A 19,233-nucleotide genomic window follows, 5' to 3' on the forward strand; every position below is an offset into this window, starting at 1 on the left:
TGCCTAATTGCTCTGGCTAGAACATCCAGTACCATGTTGAGTAAGAGAAGTGAAAGTGGGCATCCTTGTCTTGTTCTGTTCTTAGAGGAAATACTTTGAGATTTTTCATATTCAGTATGATGTTACAGTGGGTTTGTCATATATTGCCTTTATTGTGTTGAGATATGTTCTTTCTGTAGCTAATTTGTTAAGAGCACTTACATGAAGGGATGATGATGAATTTTATGGAGTGCATTTTCTTTATCTATTAAGGTGATCATACAGTTTTTGTCCTTCATTCTGTTGATGTGTTATATCACATTTATTGATTTTTGTATGTTGAACCGTCCTTGTATCCCTGGGATACATTCCACTTGAGCATGGTGTATATCCTTTTTGATGTGCTGTTGGATTCAGTTAGCTAATATTTTGTTGATAATTTTTGATTCTATGTTCATTAGAGAAATTGGCTTATTGTTTCTTGTTGTTTCCTTCTCTGGTATTAGTATCAAGGTAATGCTGTTTTTATAGAATGAGTTAGAAAGAATTCTCTTTCACTTTTTGGAATAGTTTGAGAATTGATATTGGTTCTTTTTAAAAAGTTTGGTAGATTTCAGAAGTACAGCCATTTGTTCCTGTGCTTTCTTCATTGGGAAGTTTTTAAAATTACTCATTCAATCTTACTACTCATTATTAATCTGTTCAGGTTTTCTATTTATTTCTGGTTCAGTCTTTATAGGTTATATATATTTACAAATTTATACATTTTTCTCTTGGTTTTCCAATTTGATAGCACATGGTTGTTCATAACAGTCTCTAGTGGTCCTTTGTATTTCTATGGTATCAGTTGTAATGTCTTTTTTTATTTCTGATTTCATTTATTTGAGTCTTCTCTCTTTGTATCGTTTAGCTAGCTAGCAGTTTATTGACTTTATCTTTTCAAAAAACCACCTTTTAATTCTGCTTATCCTTTGTATTTTTTTAGATTCTATTTTGCTTAGTTCTGCTTTGATCTTTATTATTTCTTTTCTTCTACTTATTTTGCATTTGGTTTATTTGTGCTTTTCTACTTTCTTGATGTGCAGCATTACATTGTTAAAATCTTTCTGCTTTATTGATGTAGTAATTTATTGTTGTGAAATATCCTTAGCACTGCTTTTGCTTTATCACGTAGGTTTTTGTATGTTGTGTTTGCTTTTTCATTTGCTTCAATAAATTTTTAAATTTTTCTTCTTAATTTTTTTCATTGATCCAATGGTAATACAGGAGCATGTTGTTTAATTGCTGTCTATTTTTACAGTCTGCAGAGATCCTCTTGTTATTCATTTCCAGTTTTATCCCATTGTGGTCTGACAAGATATTTGATATGATTTTGATTTGAAATTTCTTGAGACTTGTTTTGTGACCGAACATATGATCTATCCATGAAACTGTTCCATGTGCTGATAAGAAGAATGTGTATTCTGCAGCTTTTGGATGAAATGTTCTGTAAATGTCTGTTATGTCAATTTGGTCTATAGTGCAGATAATTTGTGGATTTGCTTTCTATATGATGTGTCCAATGCTGAATGTGGGGGTTTTGAAGTTTCCCACTATGATTGTATTGGGGTTTATTTCTCTCTTTAGCTTTAATAATATTTGCTTTATATATCTGGATGTTCTGGTGTTGGGGGCATATATATATATTTGTTATATCATCTTACTGAATTGATCTCTTTATCATTACATAATAACCTTTTTGTTTGTATTTGTGTTAGTTCATTCTCATGCTGCTAGGAAGAAATACCCCAGACTGGGTGATTTCTAAAGAAAAGAGGTTTAATTGACTCACTGTTCCACATGGCTGGGGAGGCCTCAGGAAACTTACAATTATGGCAAAAAGCACCTCTTCACAGTGCAGCAGGAGAGAAAATGAGTGCCAGTTGGGGAAATGCCAACCATCTATAAAACTGGATGACATACATAGGCAGGCTTGTTCTCAAGCTCTCTGATGGTGCATTCAGGTTTGCAGTGGCCCTTCAACTGGAGGAGTGTTGTTTCTGTTTATGGCAGTGTCCCAGGGAAGATGGTTTTCAGGCTCTGGGAACTGTGCATTTTGGCTTCCTTTGTCCTGTGGGTAGCCTCCGTGGTGTGCTATACTGTCTATTTTAGGGGATTTAGGGCACTATATGGCTACAGTGCTGGGGGTCCAGATGTATTGCTGGGTCCAGCAGGCATCATAATGCTGCAGCCCTCTGGTTGGATGTGGGAGGATGTCCTTGGGGCTCCAGGGATGTGGAGGTGCAGGGGCAGCTGGGCCCCAGGGTAAGAGGTAGTCTGATGGGGGATTAGTTCTCAAAATGGTGCCATGTTGCACCTGCTTAGGCTTCAGGGGGGTGAGTAGAACAGAGTGTGAATTTCCTCTGTAGAACAATGCAATTGCAATGGACTCCAGATGACTTTCTATGCTAGAGTCTCCTGTGGCTATTGCAGGCATCTGTGATGGGAATGTGCAACACTGGGGATCTTTTACTTACCTTTCCTTTGCAGTGGGTAACTTCTTTTGGATCTGAGACAATCATGGATGGGCCAGTTGCTTCACTTCTCTCTCCTTTCATGCCTCAGATGGTTCCTGTCACTTCCCTGCTGAATTCCAATGTTCTCACTTAGGCACTTTATTTGATGTGGTTGTCTACTTGTTTTAGAGGGGCCTGACACTTGCCCCTTACTTGTGAATGAGGCAAGTGTCAGGCACCTCTAGTCATCCATCTTCTTCTATCTTTTGTGCAATTTTTGTAATATATTTTACTTTTCCATATGGCATAAACAGACAATACATTGCTATTTTTTCTATAGTGATTTATCTTTTAGAGTGATTGAAAATAAGAAAATTTATATTTACCTTTATTTATATCATTTCTGGGGCTCTTAATTTCTTTGTGTGGATCTTAGTTTATATCTGGTATTATTTCCCTTCTGCCTGAAGAACTATCGTTGGCATTTCTTACAACACAAGACTGTTGATAATAAATTATCTCAGCTTTTATTTTTCTTAAAATACCTTTAGTTTGTACTTCATCTTTGAAAGATATTTTCAGTTGGTATAAAATTTTACGTTGACTTTTTCCCAGTAATTTCAATATATCATTACCTTGACTTTTGGTTTGCACAGTTTATATATTTCAAAGAGAAATATGTATTTTTATCTTAGGTCATTTGTATGTGATTTATCTCTTTAAATATAACATAATTTTTAATAATATATTTATTCTCCTAGTTACTGTTTGGATTTGTACCTCAATATCTTTCATTAATTTTGGAAAATTCTCAGGTGTTATATCTTCAGGTATCTTTCTGCTTCATTCTTACTCTCATATCCTTGGGAATCCCAATTATACATATATTTTAGATTGGTTGATATTGTTCCACAGCTCTTGGATGCTCTGCTGTTTTTTCCCTTTTGCCTTTCCTATTTCCCTTTGCATTTATGTTTAGAATATTTTTATTGATCTAAAGTTTACTGATTTATTTTTCAGCTGTCCCAAGTGTACTGATGAATGCATTAAAGGCATTCTTCATCTCTATTACTGTGATTTTTGGTTTTATCATTTCCTTTTGTATTATTACTCTGGTTTCTGTCTTACTGATGAAATTTCCCATTTCTTCATGAATTTTGTTCTCATTTTCCACTACAGCCTTTAACATATTAAGCTTTATTTAAAAATCATTGTCTGATAATTCCAGTATCTGGTCATTTCTGTGTCTGGTCCTGCGTATCATTTTATCCCTAGACAGTAGGTTGTTTTTTCTTGATATTTTGGCTATGTCTCACAATTTTTTATTGAATACCAGAACAGTAGAGAATACTACTGTTTTATAGTATTTACAGTACTTACAAATATTATTTGTTACTATAAATGGATATCTCTTTCCACCTCATTTGGGTGGGGGCTTGTGTCAGCCTAGCTTGGAGTTCAGGTGTGTTTGAGTTTCTTTGTTGCTATGGTTATCTTCAGTTTCCAATTAGCTTCAAATTATTCTAGTGCTATTTTATTTTTGAGGGAAGGGGCTGGCTGGGGTGATTGAGTATTTAAGATGACCATAGCAACAGTGAAACTCAAACCTAGTTTATTTCCAGACTAGGTTGACACAAGCCCCTACACAAATGACCTGGAAAGAGGTATATCCATTTATAGTGATGAATAATATTTATAATATTCTCTGGGAATGTTTCTTGCTTCTCCTTCAGGTGTAGAGGATTTTTCTTTTATTGTTCCTCTTCCTCTCACTTTTGCACTCAGGTGATAAGTTCGTTATTTCTCCCCTAGTCGTGTAAGGCTGTTTTTCCCATAAGAGACTTCATGCCTTTCCTATTACAGAAGTCTCTCCCCTTCTCTAGGCCTGTACCACAAAGGAAAACATTTTCTGGTCTACCTACCTGCCTGTAATCTTCCTTCTGAATATCTGGTAGAGACCTGTACAGCAGAGTCTTCAAATGGACGTGAATTCCCTGTGTGTCTATGACTCAGTAGTTCCACACTCTCATATTTCCTTATTTGATGTTTAATAATATTTAAAAATTAGCTTAGCTTTCTTACTCATTTGTATGGGACCCAGCATTGCTTCTTCTTGTGCTCTGCCATGAAGGAGTCACTGCTTGCTTCCCATACCCTTTTTGGTGAGGCTTGACTTTCCTTCGATATTGGATTATTTAGCTGCTCTTCAAACTCAGCTCTCTGATAGATTTGGGAAAGTTATAATTTTGTACTTAATTGAGATATTTGTTGTTGTTAGGGTAGAAGGGATGCTCTTTCCATTTTTCTACATCTTAGGTGAAAGTGAAACTTCAAAAACTTTTAAAAATTAAAGTTCCTGTTGGGAAATAGAACTTCTATGCTAATTCAGTGTTTCTCAAATTGTTTCTGGTGGAGCATCTGGAAGTCATAATGCTATTTATAGAATGACTGCTTTATTCAAATTTAAATGATTGAATATATGTTTATGACAAATTATGTGAATTATTTATATATTAAATGGTTGATGCAATTTAATGAATATCTCTTGGATTTTGATAATGATAGTAGATATAGTTTATATACAATTCTAATACAACTTTGGAAGATGAGTTTACTATTCACATTTTATGGATGAGAGGAACTGAAGTGTAAAGATACTAGGTTGATTGCTTTGGGGCATAGAGAATTAGCAGGTATTTGAGTTGAAATTTGACCCTATATCATTTTGTTTCAAAATGTAGCCTTTTTTCACTGTACCACAATGTGGTGTTAACTTCTTTTTGCTTGGGTTAACACTTGGTGACTACGGAAGGGGTAATTAACAGTAAAAATCTGACTAGACTTCAATTACTGAATATACTTTGACTTTTATTTCAATTTTTTTAAATAGGCAATGATATGGGAAATGATGATGCCATTGGAGGGAATGTCAGCAAATATATAGTGCTTCCAACTGGCTATTGTGGACAGCCCAAGAAAGGACATCTTATCTTTGATGCTTGCTTTGAAAGTGGTAAGTATATTAAAGGCTTTTCCTTTTAAGTTTGTCTGGTAAGGCATTTCTTTTTTCAGAATTGAATTTTATGTGACCATTCAGTGCAATTCAACTCATTTAATATTTCACAATAATGGGACAAGTTTTATGGGAAAAAATTTTGAAGGAACTAACTTGGGAATATCAAATTTTTGTTGTTATAAATGATTAAAAATATAATTGATGGTAATATTAACAAATGCTTACATAGTAGCTTATATTTTAGAAACTACTTTCCAAGATATTATTTTTTTGGAATAAAACCCTCATGTTTGACTGTATTATCAATTATGATTTATTGAATATATCTATCTAGTTCTGTATGACATGCTTACAGTAGAACTTAGTTTTAGGGGGAGAAGAGGCTTCCCTATAAAACAATTAGATAGCAGATTTAATTGAATACAAACTAAAGAGCAGAGGTAAAATTTCCTCGTAATTGGCAAATGCTGTGGGTGTTCTGATAGTGGAGATGAGGACTTGATTGTGTATTTTCATCCAGTAGGGACTAGATCTTCTTTAGCCCTTGATGTTCTGAGCCTCATGCTCTAGTTGTCACACAGTAGAGACTCAGAATATGTTGAAAATATTAGTGAGAAAGGTACACATAATTTTATTTTACAAATAATTATTAATTTTCATTGGTTCTGAATAATATGTATGCATGTGTGTGCATATGTATGTGTATGTGTGGCTGAAGGGACATACCAATATCAGTTATATAATAGTTTTTTCTGAACCTTAAAAACATTGGTGGTTTATACCAATTGAAAATTTGTTTATGCAGGGTGTTGCTCTTTGATTATGTCATATTGTATAGGTTTGATAAGGCTGATATAACAAAGTACTACAAAGTGGGTTAAACAACAGATATTTATTGTTTCTTACTTTCACAGTACTCAGTTTGTCACAAAGTACCACAAACTGAGTGGATTATAAAACAGAAATGTATTGTCTCACAGTCCTGGAGACTAGAAGTCTGAGATTAGCAGGATTGGTTCCCCCTAAGAATTATGAGGAAGAATCTGTTCCATGTTTCTCCCCCTAGCTTCCTACAGGTTGTTAGCAATCTTTGGTGTTCCTTGGCTTATAGAAGCATCACTCTAATCTCTGCCTTCATCTGTACATGGTGTTCTCCCTGTATGTCTATATCCAAATTTCCACTTTTTACAAAAATGTCAGTCACAATGGATTGGGAACTACTTTAATGACCTTATTTTAACTTGATTACCTCTATAAAGATGCTAGGACTTCAACTTAGGAATTTTGAGAGGACATGATTCAGTCATTACGCAGTATTGTAGTATTGTACTTCCAACCAGACCTGAATACTGTCCGCATAATTAAGAACAATGGCTTTTTATTTTCTATAAATCTTTTACTAGTGCCTTGTCTTGTATGTACTTGATGCCTACATAATATCTTTGACTCTTTCTTATGTTAAAGACATAAGGACCCTTTACAATAATTACACCTCTGTGGGAATAAAGATTATCCTCATTTAAAAGATTAAATGTCTTGATTTACATACAGCCTGCAATAATTCAGATTCCTTTCTCATAACATCTTTTCTTTAACCCCACTGCAGTCTTCTTCCATCCTTTACAAAAAAACTCAGTAAAAGAAATTGTTCAATCTTACCATGTAATCACCAAATAAATAATGCATATTTTCCCAACAATTTATGAACAATTGGTTGTATCAATTATATCTATGCTAGTAATACATGAGACTTGCAGTAGAGTGGTTAAGTGGACAGATTTTGGTTCAGGCTGTGGTTCAAATCTTGGCTTGACAAAGGAGCCAGTTTTCTTACATTTTATTGAGGGATGATACCTACTATCCATCTTAATGTATGTATGTATGTGTGTGTGTGTGTGTGTGTGTGTATGTGTGTATGTATACTTTGTTTAAAAATGTGAGCTTTCTTACCAGAATATACATAATAATAATAATAATAATAATAATAAATTAGATGAATGAGGACATCTTAGAAAGGGTAAATATTATTTAGGGCAAAGAAGACTCATCAGAATTTAGAGTGTCAATGACCCTGGAGGGCCTTCCCACACATCCACATCCTGACTTTCACAATCCCGTGTTTCCAAATCAATGCCCTCATGTTAACATATGCACTCTGCCAGGCTTGGTGTTTAACTTGCCTTGTAATTCATTAAGTCACAGGATGAGGTTCTACATTTGATCTTCAGCAGTTTCAGCCTTGCAGCCACAGAAAGTAAAGGTCTCCTTCAGGGTACACACAGAAGCTCTTAGGTTATTTATTAGGTGTTTATGCTGGGAGTTTGAATCCCTGAACTCATCCCCCCACCTTTTTTTAACCATGTTGTCCAGTAACATTGGGAGTAGCCAGCCAATGTCATTAAATTTTCAAAAATGTTTGATAGTATCATACACAAAGTCACATAGATCCTTGCTTCTTAAAAGTGATTGATTAGGAATATCTAGTGCAGTTATTTTGCATATCTCTATAAACATTTCATGCCATGGACTTTCTGCTGTTGGATATAACATCATTAGCACCTAAAGTTTTTTATTTGAATAAATTTAAGGGGTACAAATACAGTTTTGATACATTGATATATTGCATAGTGGTAAAGTTTGGGCTTTTAGTGTAACCATTACCCAAATAATATACATTGTACCGACTAAATAATTTCTCATCTCTCATTCCCTGACCCCTCCTACCCTTCTGAGTCTCAAGGGGCTATTGTTCCACGTTCTATATGTATACATATTATTTAGCTCTCACTTATAAATGAGAACATGTGTATTGACTTTCTGCTTTTGAGTTGTTTCACTTAGGATAATGGCCTCCAGTTCCATCCATGTTGCTGCAAAAGATATGATTTAATTCTTTTTATGGATGAATAGTATTCCATTGTATATAACATGTTCTTTATGCAATCCTGCATTGAGTGATATTTAGGCTGATTCCACATCTTTGCTATTGTGAATAGTATTGTAATAAACATTGGAGTGCAAGTAACTTTTTTACATAATGACTTCTTTTTCTTTGAGCAGATACCCAGTAGTGGGATTACTGGATTGAAGGTAGTTCTGTTTTTAGTTCTTAGAAAAATATCTTTGAATTGAATGGTATTGAATGGTAGTTCTATTTTTAGTTCTTAGAAAAATCTCCATACTGTTTTCCATAGAGGTTGTGCTAATTTACATTCCCACCAGCACTTGATAAGCATTCTCTTGTCTCTGCATCCTCAACATCTATTATTTTTTTGCTTTTTAATAATAGTCATTCTGACTGGTATAAGATGATATCTCATTGTAGTTTTAATTGCATTTCTGTGATGCTTAATGATGTTGAACATTTTAAAAATATGTTTGGGCCAGGCATGGTGGCTCAAGCCTGTAATCCCAGCAATTTGGGAGGCCCAGGCGGGCGGATCACGAGGTCAGGAGATTGAGACCATCCTGGCTAACATGGTGAAATCCCGTCTCTACTAAGAATACAAAAAATTAGCCGGGCGAGGTGGCGGACGCCTATAGTCCCAGCTACTCCGGAGGCTGAGGCAGGAGAATGGCATGAACCTGGCGGGTGGAGCCTGCAGTGAGCCGAGATCGCGCCACTGCACTCCAGCCTGGGTGACAGAGTGAGACTCCATCTCAAAAAAAAAAAAAAGTTTATTTGCCATTTGTAATGTTCTTTTTTAAAAAATATCTATTCATGTCCTTTGCCTATTTTAATGGGGTTATTGAGTTTGTTGTGGTTGTTGTTTGAGTTCCTTATAAATTTTGGATATTTGGATATCCACTTTTTTGTGACATTTTTGTAAAAATTGGATAAAATTTGGATATTAGTCCCCTGTCCGATGTATAGTTTGCAGATATTTTCTCCCAATTCTGCATGTTGTCTGTTCATTGTGTTGATTATTTCTTTTGCTGCGTGGAAGCTTTTTAGTTTAATTAAGTCCCATAGATCTATTTTTGCTTTTCTTGCTTATACTTTTGAGGCCTTAGTCATGATTTATTTGCCCAGACCAATGTCCAAAAGAGGTTTCCATAGTTTTTCTTATAGTATTTTTATAGTTTTAGGTCTTACATTTAAGTCTTTAATCCATCTTGAGTTGATTTTTGTGTATGCCAAGAGATAGGGGTCTAGTTTCATTCTTCTGCAGGTGGCAATCCAATATTACCAGTACCACTTATTGAAAACAATGTCCTCTTCCCAATGTATGTGTAGTTGGCTGGAGATAGGTGGCTTTATTTCTGGGTTCTCTATTCTTTAATTGATGTTAGTTGTCTATTTTTAAACCAGTACCATGCTGTTTTGGTTAATAAAGCCTTGTAGTATGTGTAATTTGATGCCAGATAATTTGATATCTCCAGCTTTGTTCTTTTTGCTTAGAACTGCTTTGGCTATTTGGGCTCCTTTGGGTGCAATATGAATTTTAGGATTGCTTTATCTAGTTCTGTTAAAAATAATGTCAGTATTTTGAGAGGGATTGCATTGAATCTGTAGCTTGCTTTGGGCAGTGTGATCACTTTAACAGTATTAATTCTTCTGCTCCATGAGTATGGGATGTTTTTTCATGTGTTTATGTCATCTATATTTTTTTCATCTGTGTTTTGCAGTTTTTCTAGTAGAAATCTTTCATCTCCTTGGTTACATGTATTCCTAGATATTTTATTTTTTTGTAGTTATTGTAAATGGGGTTGCCTCCTTGATTTGTTTCTCAGCTTGGTCATACACCTAGCATGTAACCACAAAGATTGAAATTAAAATATTTAATAGGTGTATATATTTATGGAGTACATGAGATACTTCTTTCCTTCAGTGGATTGTCTCTTCACTTTTGTATTAGTCTGTTTCCACCCTGTTGATAAAGACATATGTTTCTCATGTATATGATTGGGTCAAATCTAGAAAGGGATGAGCTATGTCTTAAGGTCTTCTTATGTCCCCAGCACATGTGGAGTGGGTTTATCCAATGTGAGTTCTCTGGTGCTTGGTAAGGGAGGTGCTGTGTGTAAAGGTCTTTCCATAGTCCCTGCATGCATATGGCTTCTCTCCTGTGTGGATCCTCCAGTGCTGTGTGAGGTGGGTGCTCTGCCTAAAGGACTTTCCACAATCGTGACACTCATAAGGCTTTTCCCCAGTGTGTGTCCTTTTGTGCTGGCTGAGCAAGGAGCTGTGGTTGAAGGATTTCCCACACTTATTGCACCCATAGGGCTTTTCCTTGGTATGAATCCTCTGGTGTTCGATGAGAAGGGAGCTCTGGCTACACTGGTTACATTCATAGGGTTTCTCTCCTGTGTGGATCCTCTGATGCTGAATGAGGGGAGCAAGCTGACTGAAGGCTCTGCCACACTGGTTGCGTTTGTAGGGCTTCTCCTCAGTGTGGTTTCGCTGATGTTTGGTGAGGGACAAGCTGTGGCTGAATGCCTTGCTGCAGTCATTGCATTTGTAGGGCTTCTCCCCTGTGTGGATTCGCTGGTGTGTGAGGTTTGTGCTCTGCCAGAAGGAAGGCCTTCCCACACTGACTGCAGTTGAACGGCTTCTCTCCTGTGTGCATCCGCTCCTGCTGGCTAAGCGAGGAGCTGTGGCTGAAGGTTTTCCCACACTCGTTGCATCCATAGGGCTTCTCTCCCATGTAAATCTTCTGATGCTCAGTCAGGAATGTGCTCTGGCTGAAGGCTTTCCCACACTCACTGCACTCACAGGGCTTTTCTCCTGTGTGGGTCCTCTGGTGCTGAATCAGTGGTGTGATCTGGGTGAAGGCTTTTCCACACTCATGGCACTTGTAGGGCTTCTCCCCTGTATGGATTTGCTGGTGTTTGGTCAAGGACTAGCTACGGCTCAAGGCCTTGCCACACTCACCACACTGATAGGGTTTCTCCCCAGTGTGGATTCACAGGTGCTGGGTGAGGTGGATGCTTTGCTGGAAGGCTTTCCCACACTTGTTGTGCTCATAGGGCTTCTCGTTTGTGTGAGTTCACTTGTGTTGGCTAAAGGAGGACATAAAACTGAAGGATTTCCCACATACACTGCACTCATAGGGCTTCTCGCCTGTGTGAGTTCTCTGTTGCTGGATCAGTGGGGCAATTTGGTTGAAGCTCCCCCCACACTGAGTGCATTTATAGGGTTTCTCCCCAGTGTGGATTCTCTGGTGTTTGGTAAGTGCCGAGCTGTTTCGGAAGACTTTTCCTCATTTGTGACATTCATAAGGTCTCTGTCCTGTGTGCGTACGGTGGTGTTGGGTAAGTGCTGAGCTGTGAATAAAGGCCTTTCCGCATTCCTGACATTTGTAGGGTTTCTCTTTTACATAGGTTTTCTGTAGAGCATTTAGGTCTGGCTTCTCCCTTTTTCCACGTGTTCCCCACGTGTGGGGGCCTTGTTGTTCAGGAGTCATTGGTTGATGTAGGAAATCAGGGTTCAGACTTCTGTTTTCCCCAAACCCATTCCTCTGCCACTGCTCCTGAACAGGCATCTTCAAAGGCATCAAGGCTGCCAGCACTGCCAGGCTCTCTAGGCTCTCACAACTCCATTCCCAGTGGCCCACAGTGTCTTCACCCCTGCAGTACCACAGACCATCCCACAGGAATCTTTCTACCAAGATGACATTGTTGGATATTTCTTCAGAGATACCTTGCTTTAGAACTGACAGTTTGACTTTGGGTCTAGTTTCCAAGTCTGAAAGAAGCAAAAACTGGAAATGTCCCTTAATCTCTGTTCCAGGGCAAAAGAGTTTGTGGTGAGATGGGAAGAGGAAGGATGAAACTAATGATTTTGAAATGTTCAAGGTACAAGTGGCTTTGACTATTTAAAAATATAGTTTTGCAAACCAGGAAAGGAAGAGAGAGAGGGAAAAACAGAATAAGGAAGAGGAAAATAAGGAATAAGGAAAGGAAGAGGAAAGAACAGAATAAGAAAAGGAAGAGGAGAGGAAGGAAAAAACAGTTGGCACAAGGAATATGGGTGGAGTCTGTGAGGGGAGCACAGAGGAGGGTGCAGAGGGGATGCCCAGGAGAGAGCACTCAGATGCACAGATGCACTGGACTTGGAAGGAGCAATGTGGCAGCCAGGCCCCAGCTACAGTGGCCTCCATGATGCCAGGTGGCAACAGAGAAAAAGGTGCTGCATGGGGAAAGTCTGCTGACACCCAGCTTCTTCCTGGCAGCATATGCTGTTGTGCCATCTCACTCTAGATGTAAAGGAGCCTATCTGCTTCCCACAAACAGGAATAGCTGCAACATGCATCACTAGGAGGAAGATAAATGACCCTTGGTGTATTAAAGTACTTTGATCTGCCTTATTTTGTCTGTTTCACTAAATGGGAACCCCCTGAGAGTAGGAGTTTCTGTCCACCTTGGTCACCACTGTATCTCTATCCCATAGCAAGACCTCAATATACATGCTTAATGAATGAACAAATGCACTCCCTCCTCCTGCTTCCTGGCAGGACTCCCTTTTTGCCCTGCTACCCAGCCATCTCTGCACAGCTATGACCTGGGTGCATGCTTCCCCTACCCTGACCCCACAGTGGCCTAGAGGGGTGATGTGGGTACCTTCCCCATATTGTTAATACTTCAGTGAAAAGTTCAATTTTTTTAAAAAAGGTAAGCCAGGGGTGACTGGCAGAATAGTGGCTTCCCAAGATGCCCACATCCTAACCCTAGAACTTGTATGTTTCCAATTACATGGGAGGGAAGAATTAACATTGCTAATCAGCTGACATTAAGATAGAGAAATTATACTGGATTATCTGAGTGGACCTGTGTAATCACAAGTGTCCTTAAATGTGGAAAAGAGGCAGAAGGGTCACAGTCAGAGTGAATAAGATGTGAGACTTGACCACCCCTTGATGACTGTGAAGATGGACAAGCCCATAGCCAAGGAATGTGGGTGCCTCTAGAAGCTGAAAAATGCAAATAAATGGATTCTTAGCCAGGCACAGGGCCTCATGCCTGTAATCTTAACACTTTGGGCAGCCACGGCAGGAGGATTGCCTGAGCCTGGGAGTTCAAGACATGCCTGGGCAAAATGCTGAGTCCCCATCTCCACACACACACACACACACACACACACACACACACACACACACACACACACACAAAATTAGCTAGGCATGGTGACACACACCTGTAGTCCCAGCTACTCAGGAGGCCGAGGCAGGAGGATCACCCAAGCCCAGAAGGTCGAGGTTGCTGTGAACCATGCTCATACCACTGCACTCTAGCCTGAGCAAGAGAGCAACACCCCGTCTCTTAAAAAGCAAAAAGGAAATAAAGAAAGAAATGGATTCTTCCTTTCCCTAGAGCTTCCAAAAGGAATGATGCCCTGCTGACATCTTTATTATAGCCCAGTGAGACCGATTTTGAACTTCTGATCTCCAGAGCTTTAAGATAACTCGCTTTGCTTTATGCTACGAAGTTTGTAGTATTGTTGACCCTTGAACAATGAGGGAGCTAGGGACACTGACCCCAGTGCAATAGAAAATCTGTGTATAGCTTTTGACTCCCCCAAAACTTAACTATTAATAGTTTACTGTTGACCATACTGATAAAATCAATAGTTAACACTTCTTTTGAGACGTGTTCTCACTCTGTCACCCAGGCTGGAGCACAGTGGCACGATCTTGGCTCACTGCAACCTCCACCTCCTGGGTTCAAGCAATTCTCCTGCCTCAGCCTCATGAGCAGCCGGGATCAGAGGCACGCGCCACCACGTCCAGCCAGTTTTTTGTTTGTTGTTGTTTTTTTTGTAGAGATGGGGTTTCACCATTTTGGCCAGGTCTTGAACTCCTGACCTCAAATGATCCACCTGCCTCGGCCTCCCAAAGTGCTGGGACCATAGGTGTGAGCCACTGCTCCCAGCCCTTAGTTAACGCATATTTTGTATATGTATTATATAATATATTAAAGTAAGCTAGAGAAAAGAAGATGCTATTAAAAATCATAAGGAAGAGAAAATATATTTACTATGCATTAAATGGATGTGGATCACCGTAAAGATCTTCATCCTCATTGTCTTCACAGTGAGTAGGCTGAGGAGGAGTAGGAGGAAGGGTTGGTCTTGCTGTCTCAGAGGTGGCTGAAGCAGAAGAAAATCCATGTATAAATGGACCCACACAGTTCAAACTCATGTTGTTCAAGGGTCAATTGTATCTTGTTGCAGGAGAAGCAACAGGAAGCTAATAAACTGGGTAAGTGCTGACTGTTATTGATGTGGAGGGACCCTAATGTGACCCTCTCCCACATTGGCCATTCCTCCTGGACTCTGGTGACAGGCCACTCTTCCCACCTGATGCCAATGGGAAATTGCCTGTCAGTGGGCTGGGATGTCTCTGCTACCTATCAATCACCCTACAGGCACATGTCAGGGCCCAGCCTGGATCCACTGTCCCACAGACATATGAATTATAAACAATTATTTGGTTTAAGCCACTGAGGTCAGAGTGCTTTTACTATGCGAGAACTGACTGATGCATCACTTCAGGCCTTTGCACCTGCTGTTTCCTCTGCCTGAAATACTAGTATTCTCTCAGACTGCCTCATGGCTTAGGCTTCAAGTCACATGTCACCTCCTTAGAGAGGCTATCCCTCATCTCCCTGCTAAAGTTTCCTCACCCCCATCCTAGTCTACCTCATCACTCATTTTCATTTTCTCAGCATTCATCACAATCTGTAATCATCCAACTCATTTTATTATTATTATTGTTTTACCGATTTATTGTTTGTCTCCCCCACTCCCTCACCAAGAATGTAAATTCAGTGGAGATGAGGACTTGGTGTCATCACTCACAGCAAAATGGGTGCTTGGTAAATCTTCACTAAGACTGAGTAGTAAATTTGCTCTGAAGAATTAAGACTGAGTAGTAAATTTGCTCTGAAGAATTAGAGAGCACATGCAGACAGAGAAACCAGGGAGCAAGCATGGACAGGCTTCTCTCAGCCCTGAAGGGCTCCCATCTCACTTGGGTACATGCCTTGGGGAACTCCAGAGTCCACCGCCCATGGCTCTGCCTCTTGCTCCAGCAGGGAGGTGATGTTTGGCTTTGGTAACCAATGTCCCACAGAGACCAGAAGCCTGAAGGTGTCCAGCATTACATCATAGTACAGGGCCCTCTGGGCAGGCTCCAGCTTCCTCCATTCCTCCTGGCTGAAGTCCACCACCATGTCCTCAAAGGTCACATGCTCCTCCAATGCAGTGTGGGCGGTCCTTTCAGAGGCAGAGGCTGTGTTTGGGGAGCTTGGCGCGGACTTCAGGAGGTCGGGCATGCAGGTAGAGGCCAGGCATGAGTAGAGGCTGGGCACAAGGAGGAGGCTGCACGTGAATATGGGCTGGGTGCAAAGAGGAGGTCGGGTGTGAGGAGGAGACTGTGTGCAAGGAGGAGGCCGGGTACGAGGTGGAGGACACGCTCGAGGAGGCCGAGATTCTCACTGGGTCTGTGGAGACAGGCAGCCCAAGGGTCATGCCCTGGCTTCTGGCAGGAATGGCTGCCCCTGCTCCGCCTGACTGTGAGACAAAGGCCATGGTGCCGGTGGGATTTTTTTTTTTTTATCACATTGTCAGACTGCAAATTTTCCGAACTTTTATGCTCTGCTTCCCTTATAAAACTGAATGCCTTTAACAGCACCCAAGTCACCTCTTGTATGCTTTGCTGCTTAGAAATTTCTTCTGCCTCTATTTACTATTCTGTTCCATTGATCTCTGTGTCTGTTTTAGTACCAGCACCATACTGTTTTGGTTACTGTAGCCTTAGAGTATAGTTTGAAGTTAGATAGTATGATTTCTCCAGCCTTGTTCTTTTTTCTTAGGATTACTTTGGGTATTTGGACTCTTTTTTGGTTCCATATGAATTTTACGATTTTTTTCTAATTCTGTGAAAAATGATGTTGGTAATTTGGTTGAAATAACATTGAATTTGTAAGTTGTTTTGGACAGTATGGCCATGTTAATGATACTGATTGTTCCAATCAATGAGCATAGTATGTCTTTCCATTTATTTGTGTCATCTCTGATTTCTTTCAGCAGTGTTTTGTAGTTGCCTCAGTTAACCAGTTGTTTAAGCTGTAGTCCTGTGTATTTCATTTTTTTGTGGCTAGTGTATAATAAATGGAATTGTGTTCTGGATTTGATTCCCATTCTGGATGCTTATTGGTGTATAGAGATGCTACTGATTTTTGTATGTTGATATTGTGAAACCTTGATAAAATAGTTTGTCAGTTTTAAGAGCCCTTTGCTGGAGTCTCTAGGGTTTTCTAAGTATACAGTCATATTGCAAGTGACAAGATATAGTTTAACTTCTTCTGTTCCTGTTTGGATGCCTCTTATTGCTTTCTCTTGCCTGACTGCTTTGGCTAGGACTTCTAGTACTATGTAAAATAAGAGTGGTGAGAGTGGGCATCCTTGTCTTGTTCCATATCTTAATGTGAATGCTTCCGGCTTATTCCTATTCAGTATGGTGTTGGCTATAGGTTTGCCAGAGATGGCTCTTATTATTTTGAGGTATGTCTCTTTGATAACAAGTCTGCCTGTTGAGGGTTTTTATCATGAAGGGATATTGGATTTTATGGAAAACTTTTTCTTTCTCTATTGAGATGGTCATATGATTTTTGCTTTTAATTCTGTTCATGTGGTAGATAACACTTATTGACTTCATCCTGGGAATAAAGCCTGCTGGATTGTGGTGAATTAGCTTTTTGATGGGCTGTTGGATTCAGTTTTCTAGTATTTCGTTGAGAATTTTTGGGTCTGCATTCATTGGCGATATTGACCTGAAGTTTCCTTTCTTTGTCATGTCTGTGCCAGTTTTTGGTACTAGGCTGAGAGTGGCTTCATAGAATGAGTTAGGGAGGAGTCCCTCCTTCTCAGTTTTTTGGAGTAGTTTCACTAGGATTGATACTAGTTATTAAATCTATACAAACCATCAATGTAACCATGGGTTCATTTTTTGAAAGAGTAAACAAGATCGATAGACTGCTAGCTAGATAAACAAAGAAAAAAAGATCCACTTAAGTACAATCAGGAATGACAAATACAACATTACAACTATTCCCACAGAAATACAAAAATCCCCAGAGACTACTATGAACAACTTTATGTAAACCAATTAGAAAGTGCAGAGTAAATGGTTAAATTCCTGGAAGCACATTATGTCCCAAGATTGAATCAGAAAGAGATTGAAATTCTGAATAGACCAATATTGAGTTCTGAAACTGAATCAATAATAAAAAGACTACCAACCAAAAAAAACCCTGGACCAGACATATTTATAGCCAAATTCTACCAAATGTACCTATGTCCACACTCTGAATCTGGCTTGTATGTATCTCCCTGTTTGTTGGGTTCCTCTCTATACTCTCACCCTTTATCACAGCTCTGTCTTGTGGATCCTCCTGATTTATATGTATTGCTGCCCTGTTTGTTTTACTACCCCAAAATTTTTGTCCCGACCAGTGGGTTTAGCTTCTTGTCCCTCGTGGAATTTCCCTCATAGAGTTATAATAGGAGAAATTATTGTACAATGCATTCTTGTTTCCCTCTTTTTGTAATTAAATGGATGATTGTAATATATCACAACACCTAAATGTATGAGGATAATATCTCACAACTGTTTTAACCCTGTAGCTTCTATCCTATATAAGGTCCTCAACATGGGTCCCCTTGGACTTGTACAACAGCTTTCTAACTACTCCACCTCTCTCTGGTCCATGCTCCACTATGCAACCAAAGTTAAAATGCAAATAATCTGATTATATTACATTATTCCTCAAAATCTGTCATGGCTCCCCATTGTTTTCAGGATAAAATCCAAATGCTTTCATTTGATGACCTCTTTAACATGAGATCTGATAGAAATTTCATTTTTACTAATACTGTTACTTTATGCCAGAACATGCCACCTTATAAGGCCATTATCTCATTTAGAGAAAAAATAGGACATTTAGGAGGAAAAAAGCATGGTTATTAAATATAAAGGAGAGTTTCACTATGTCTAGAAATTCTGCTGGAGAAATATTGGTAACTCTGTAACTGTAGACCAAAAATTTAATTATGTTCCTTGTTTCTGACTCATAATTGAAACAAATCTGAACTTCTATTATAATATAGTTTTAATTTGTTTATAAGATTACTGACCTCCTTACTGAATTATATTTTGATATAACAGTTATATATCTACTGGTATATATTTTTCTTTCCTATTTTCTCTACTTTCTTAACAAGGAGGAATTGAAATATTTCATTCCCAAATAATTTTCCTCTAAGAATGATGGTATTTTCTATAGTAACAGCTAAACCTAAAGGCCTTGGAAAGCACAATTGAAGAAATATGAACTGGGCATATTGAAACCTGTTTGCACGCCTCTTCAACTGCTCTTTTCAAGTAATCTGAGAAACAGCTTTGAAGGGGACTTACGATGCACATAAACCACCCTCTTATGCTTTAGTAGTAAAATAATCACAAAAGGAGACACATCATCTTATTAAATATGGTTGAGTTTTTTTAAACAACAATTTAAGGTACCACTAGAATGATTACAGTATGTGTATGTATTAGTATAAATTCTGAGACATAATTTTTCTAGTGATAACCAGAACATGATAATTTTCAGTTAAAATTTACTTTTTACTTACTGTTATTGCTGCTTCCCATTTGTAAATAACACTTGAAGAAATATTAACTAGCAAACTAGAATGTTATCTATGTTTTTATTCTTCATGCTCCATAAAATAATAATATT

At 38.6% G+C, this 19,233-nt stretch overlaps 1 protein-coding gene and 1 pseudogene across 6 annotated transcripts in view; one reads left to right on the plus strand and one right to left on the minus strand.

The window, feature by feature from the left end:
• The window catches only part of LOC101147269 (AGBL carboxypeptidase 4), a 1,515,476-nt gene that overhangs the window by 160,784 nt on the left and 1,335,459 nt on the right, over positions 1 to 19,233 (plus strand). For all 6 annotated transcript variants that reach the window (XM_055348249.2, XM_019018134.4, XM_063698909.1 and 3 more), the window contains exon 2: positions 5,365 to 5,487. In XM_055348249.2, the coding sequence (XP_055204224.2) occupies positions 5,365 to 5,487 (123 nt within the window). The remainder of the gene's footprint in view (positions 1 to 5,364; positions 5,488 to 19,233) is intronic.
• Positions 10,469 to 15,994, minus strand: LOC134758499 (zinc finger protein 135-like; annotated as a pseudogene).

This window comes from Gorilla gorilla, chromosome 1 (assembly GCF_029281585.2).
Source record: "Gorilla gorilla gorilla isolate KB3781 chromosome 1, NHGRI_mGorGor1-v2.1_pri, whole genome shotgun sequence".
Classification (NCBI taxonomy): domain Eukaryota; kingdom Metazoa; phylum Chordata; class Mammalia; order Primates; family Hominidae; genus Gorilla; species Gorilla gorilla.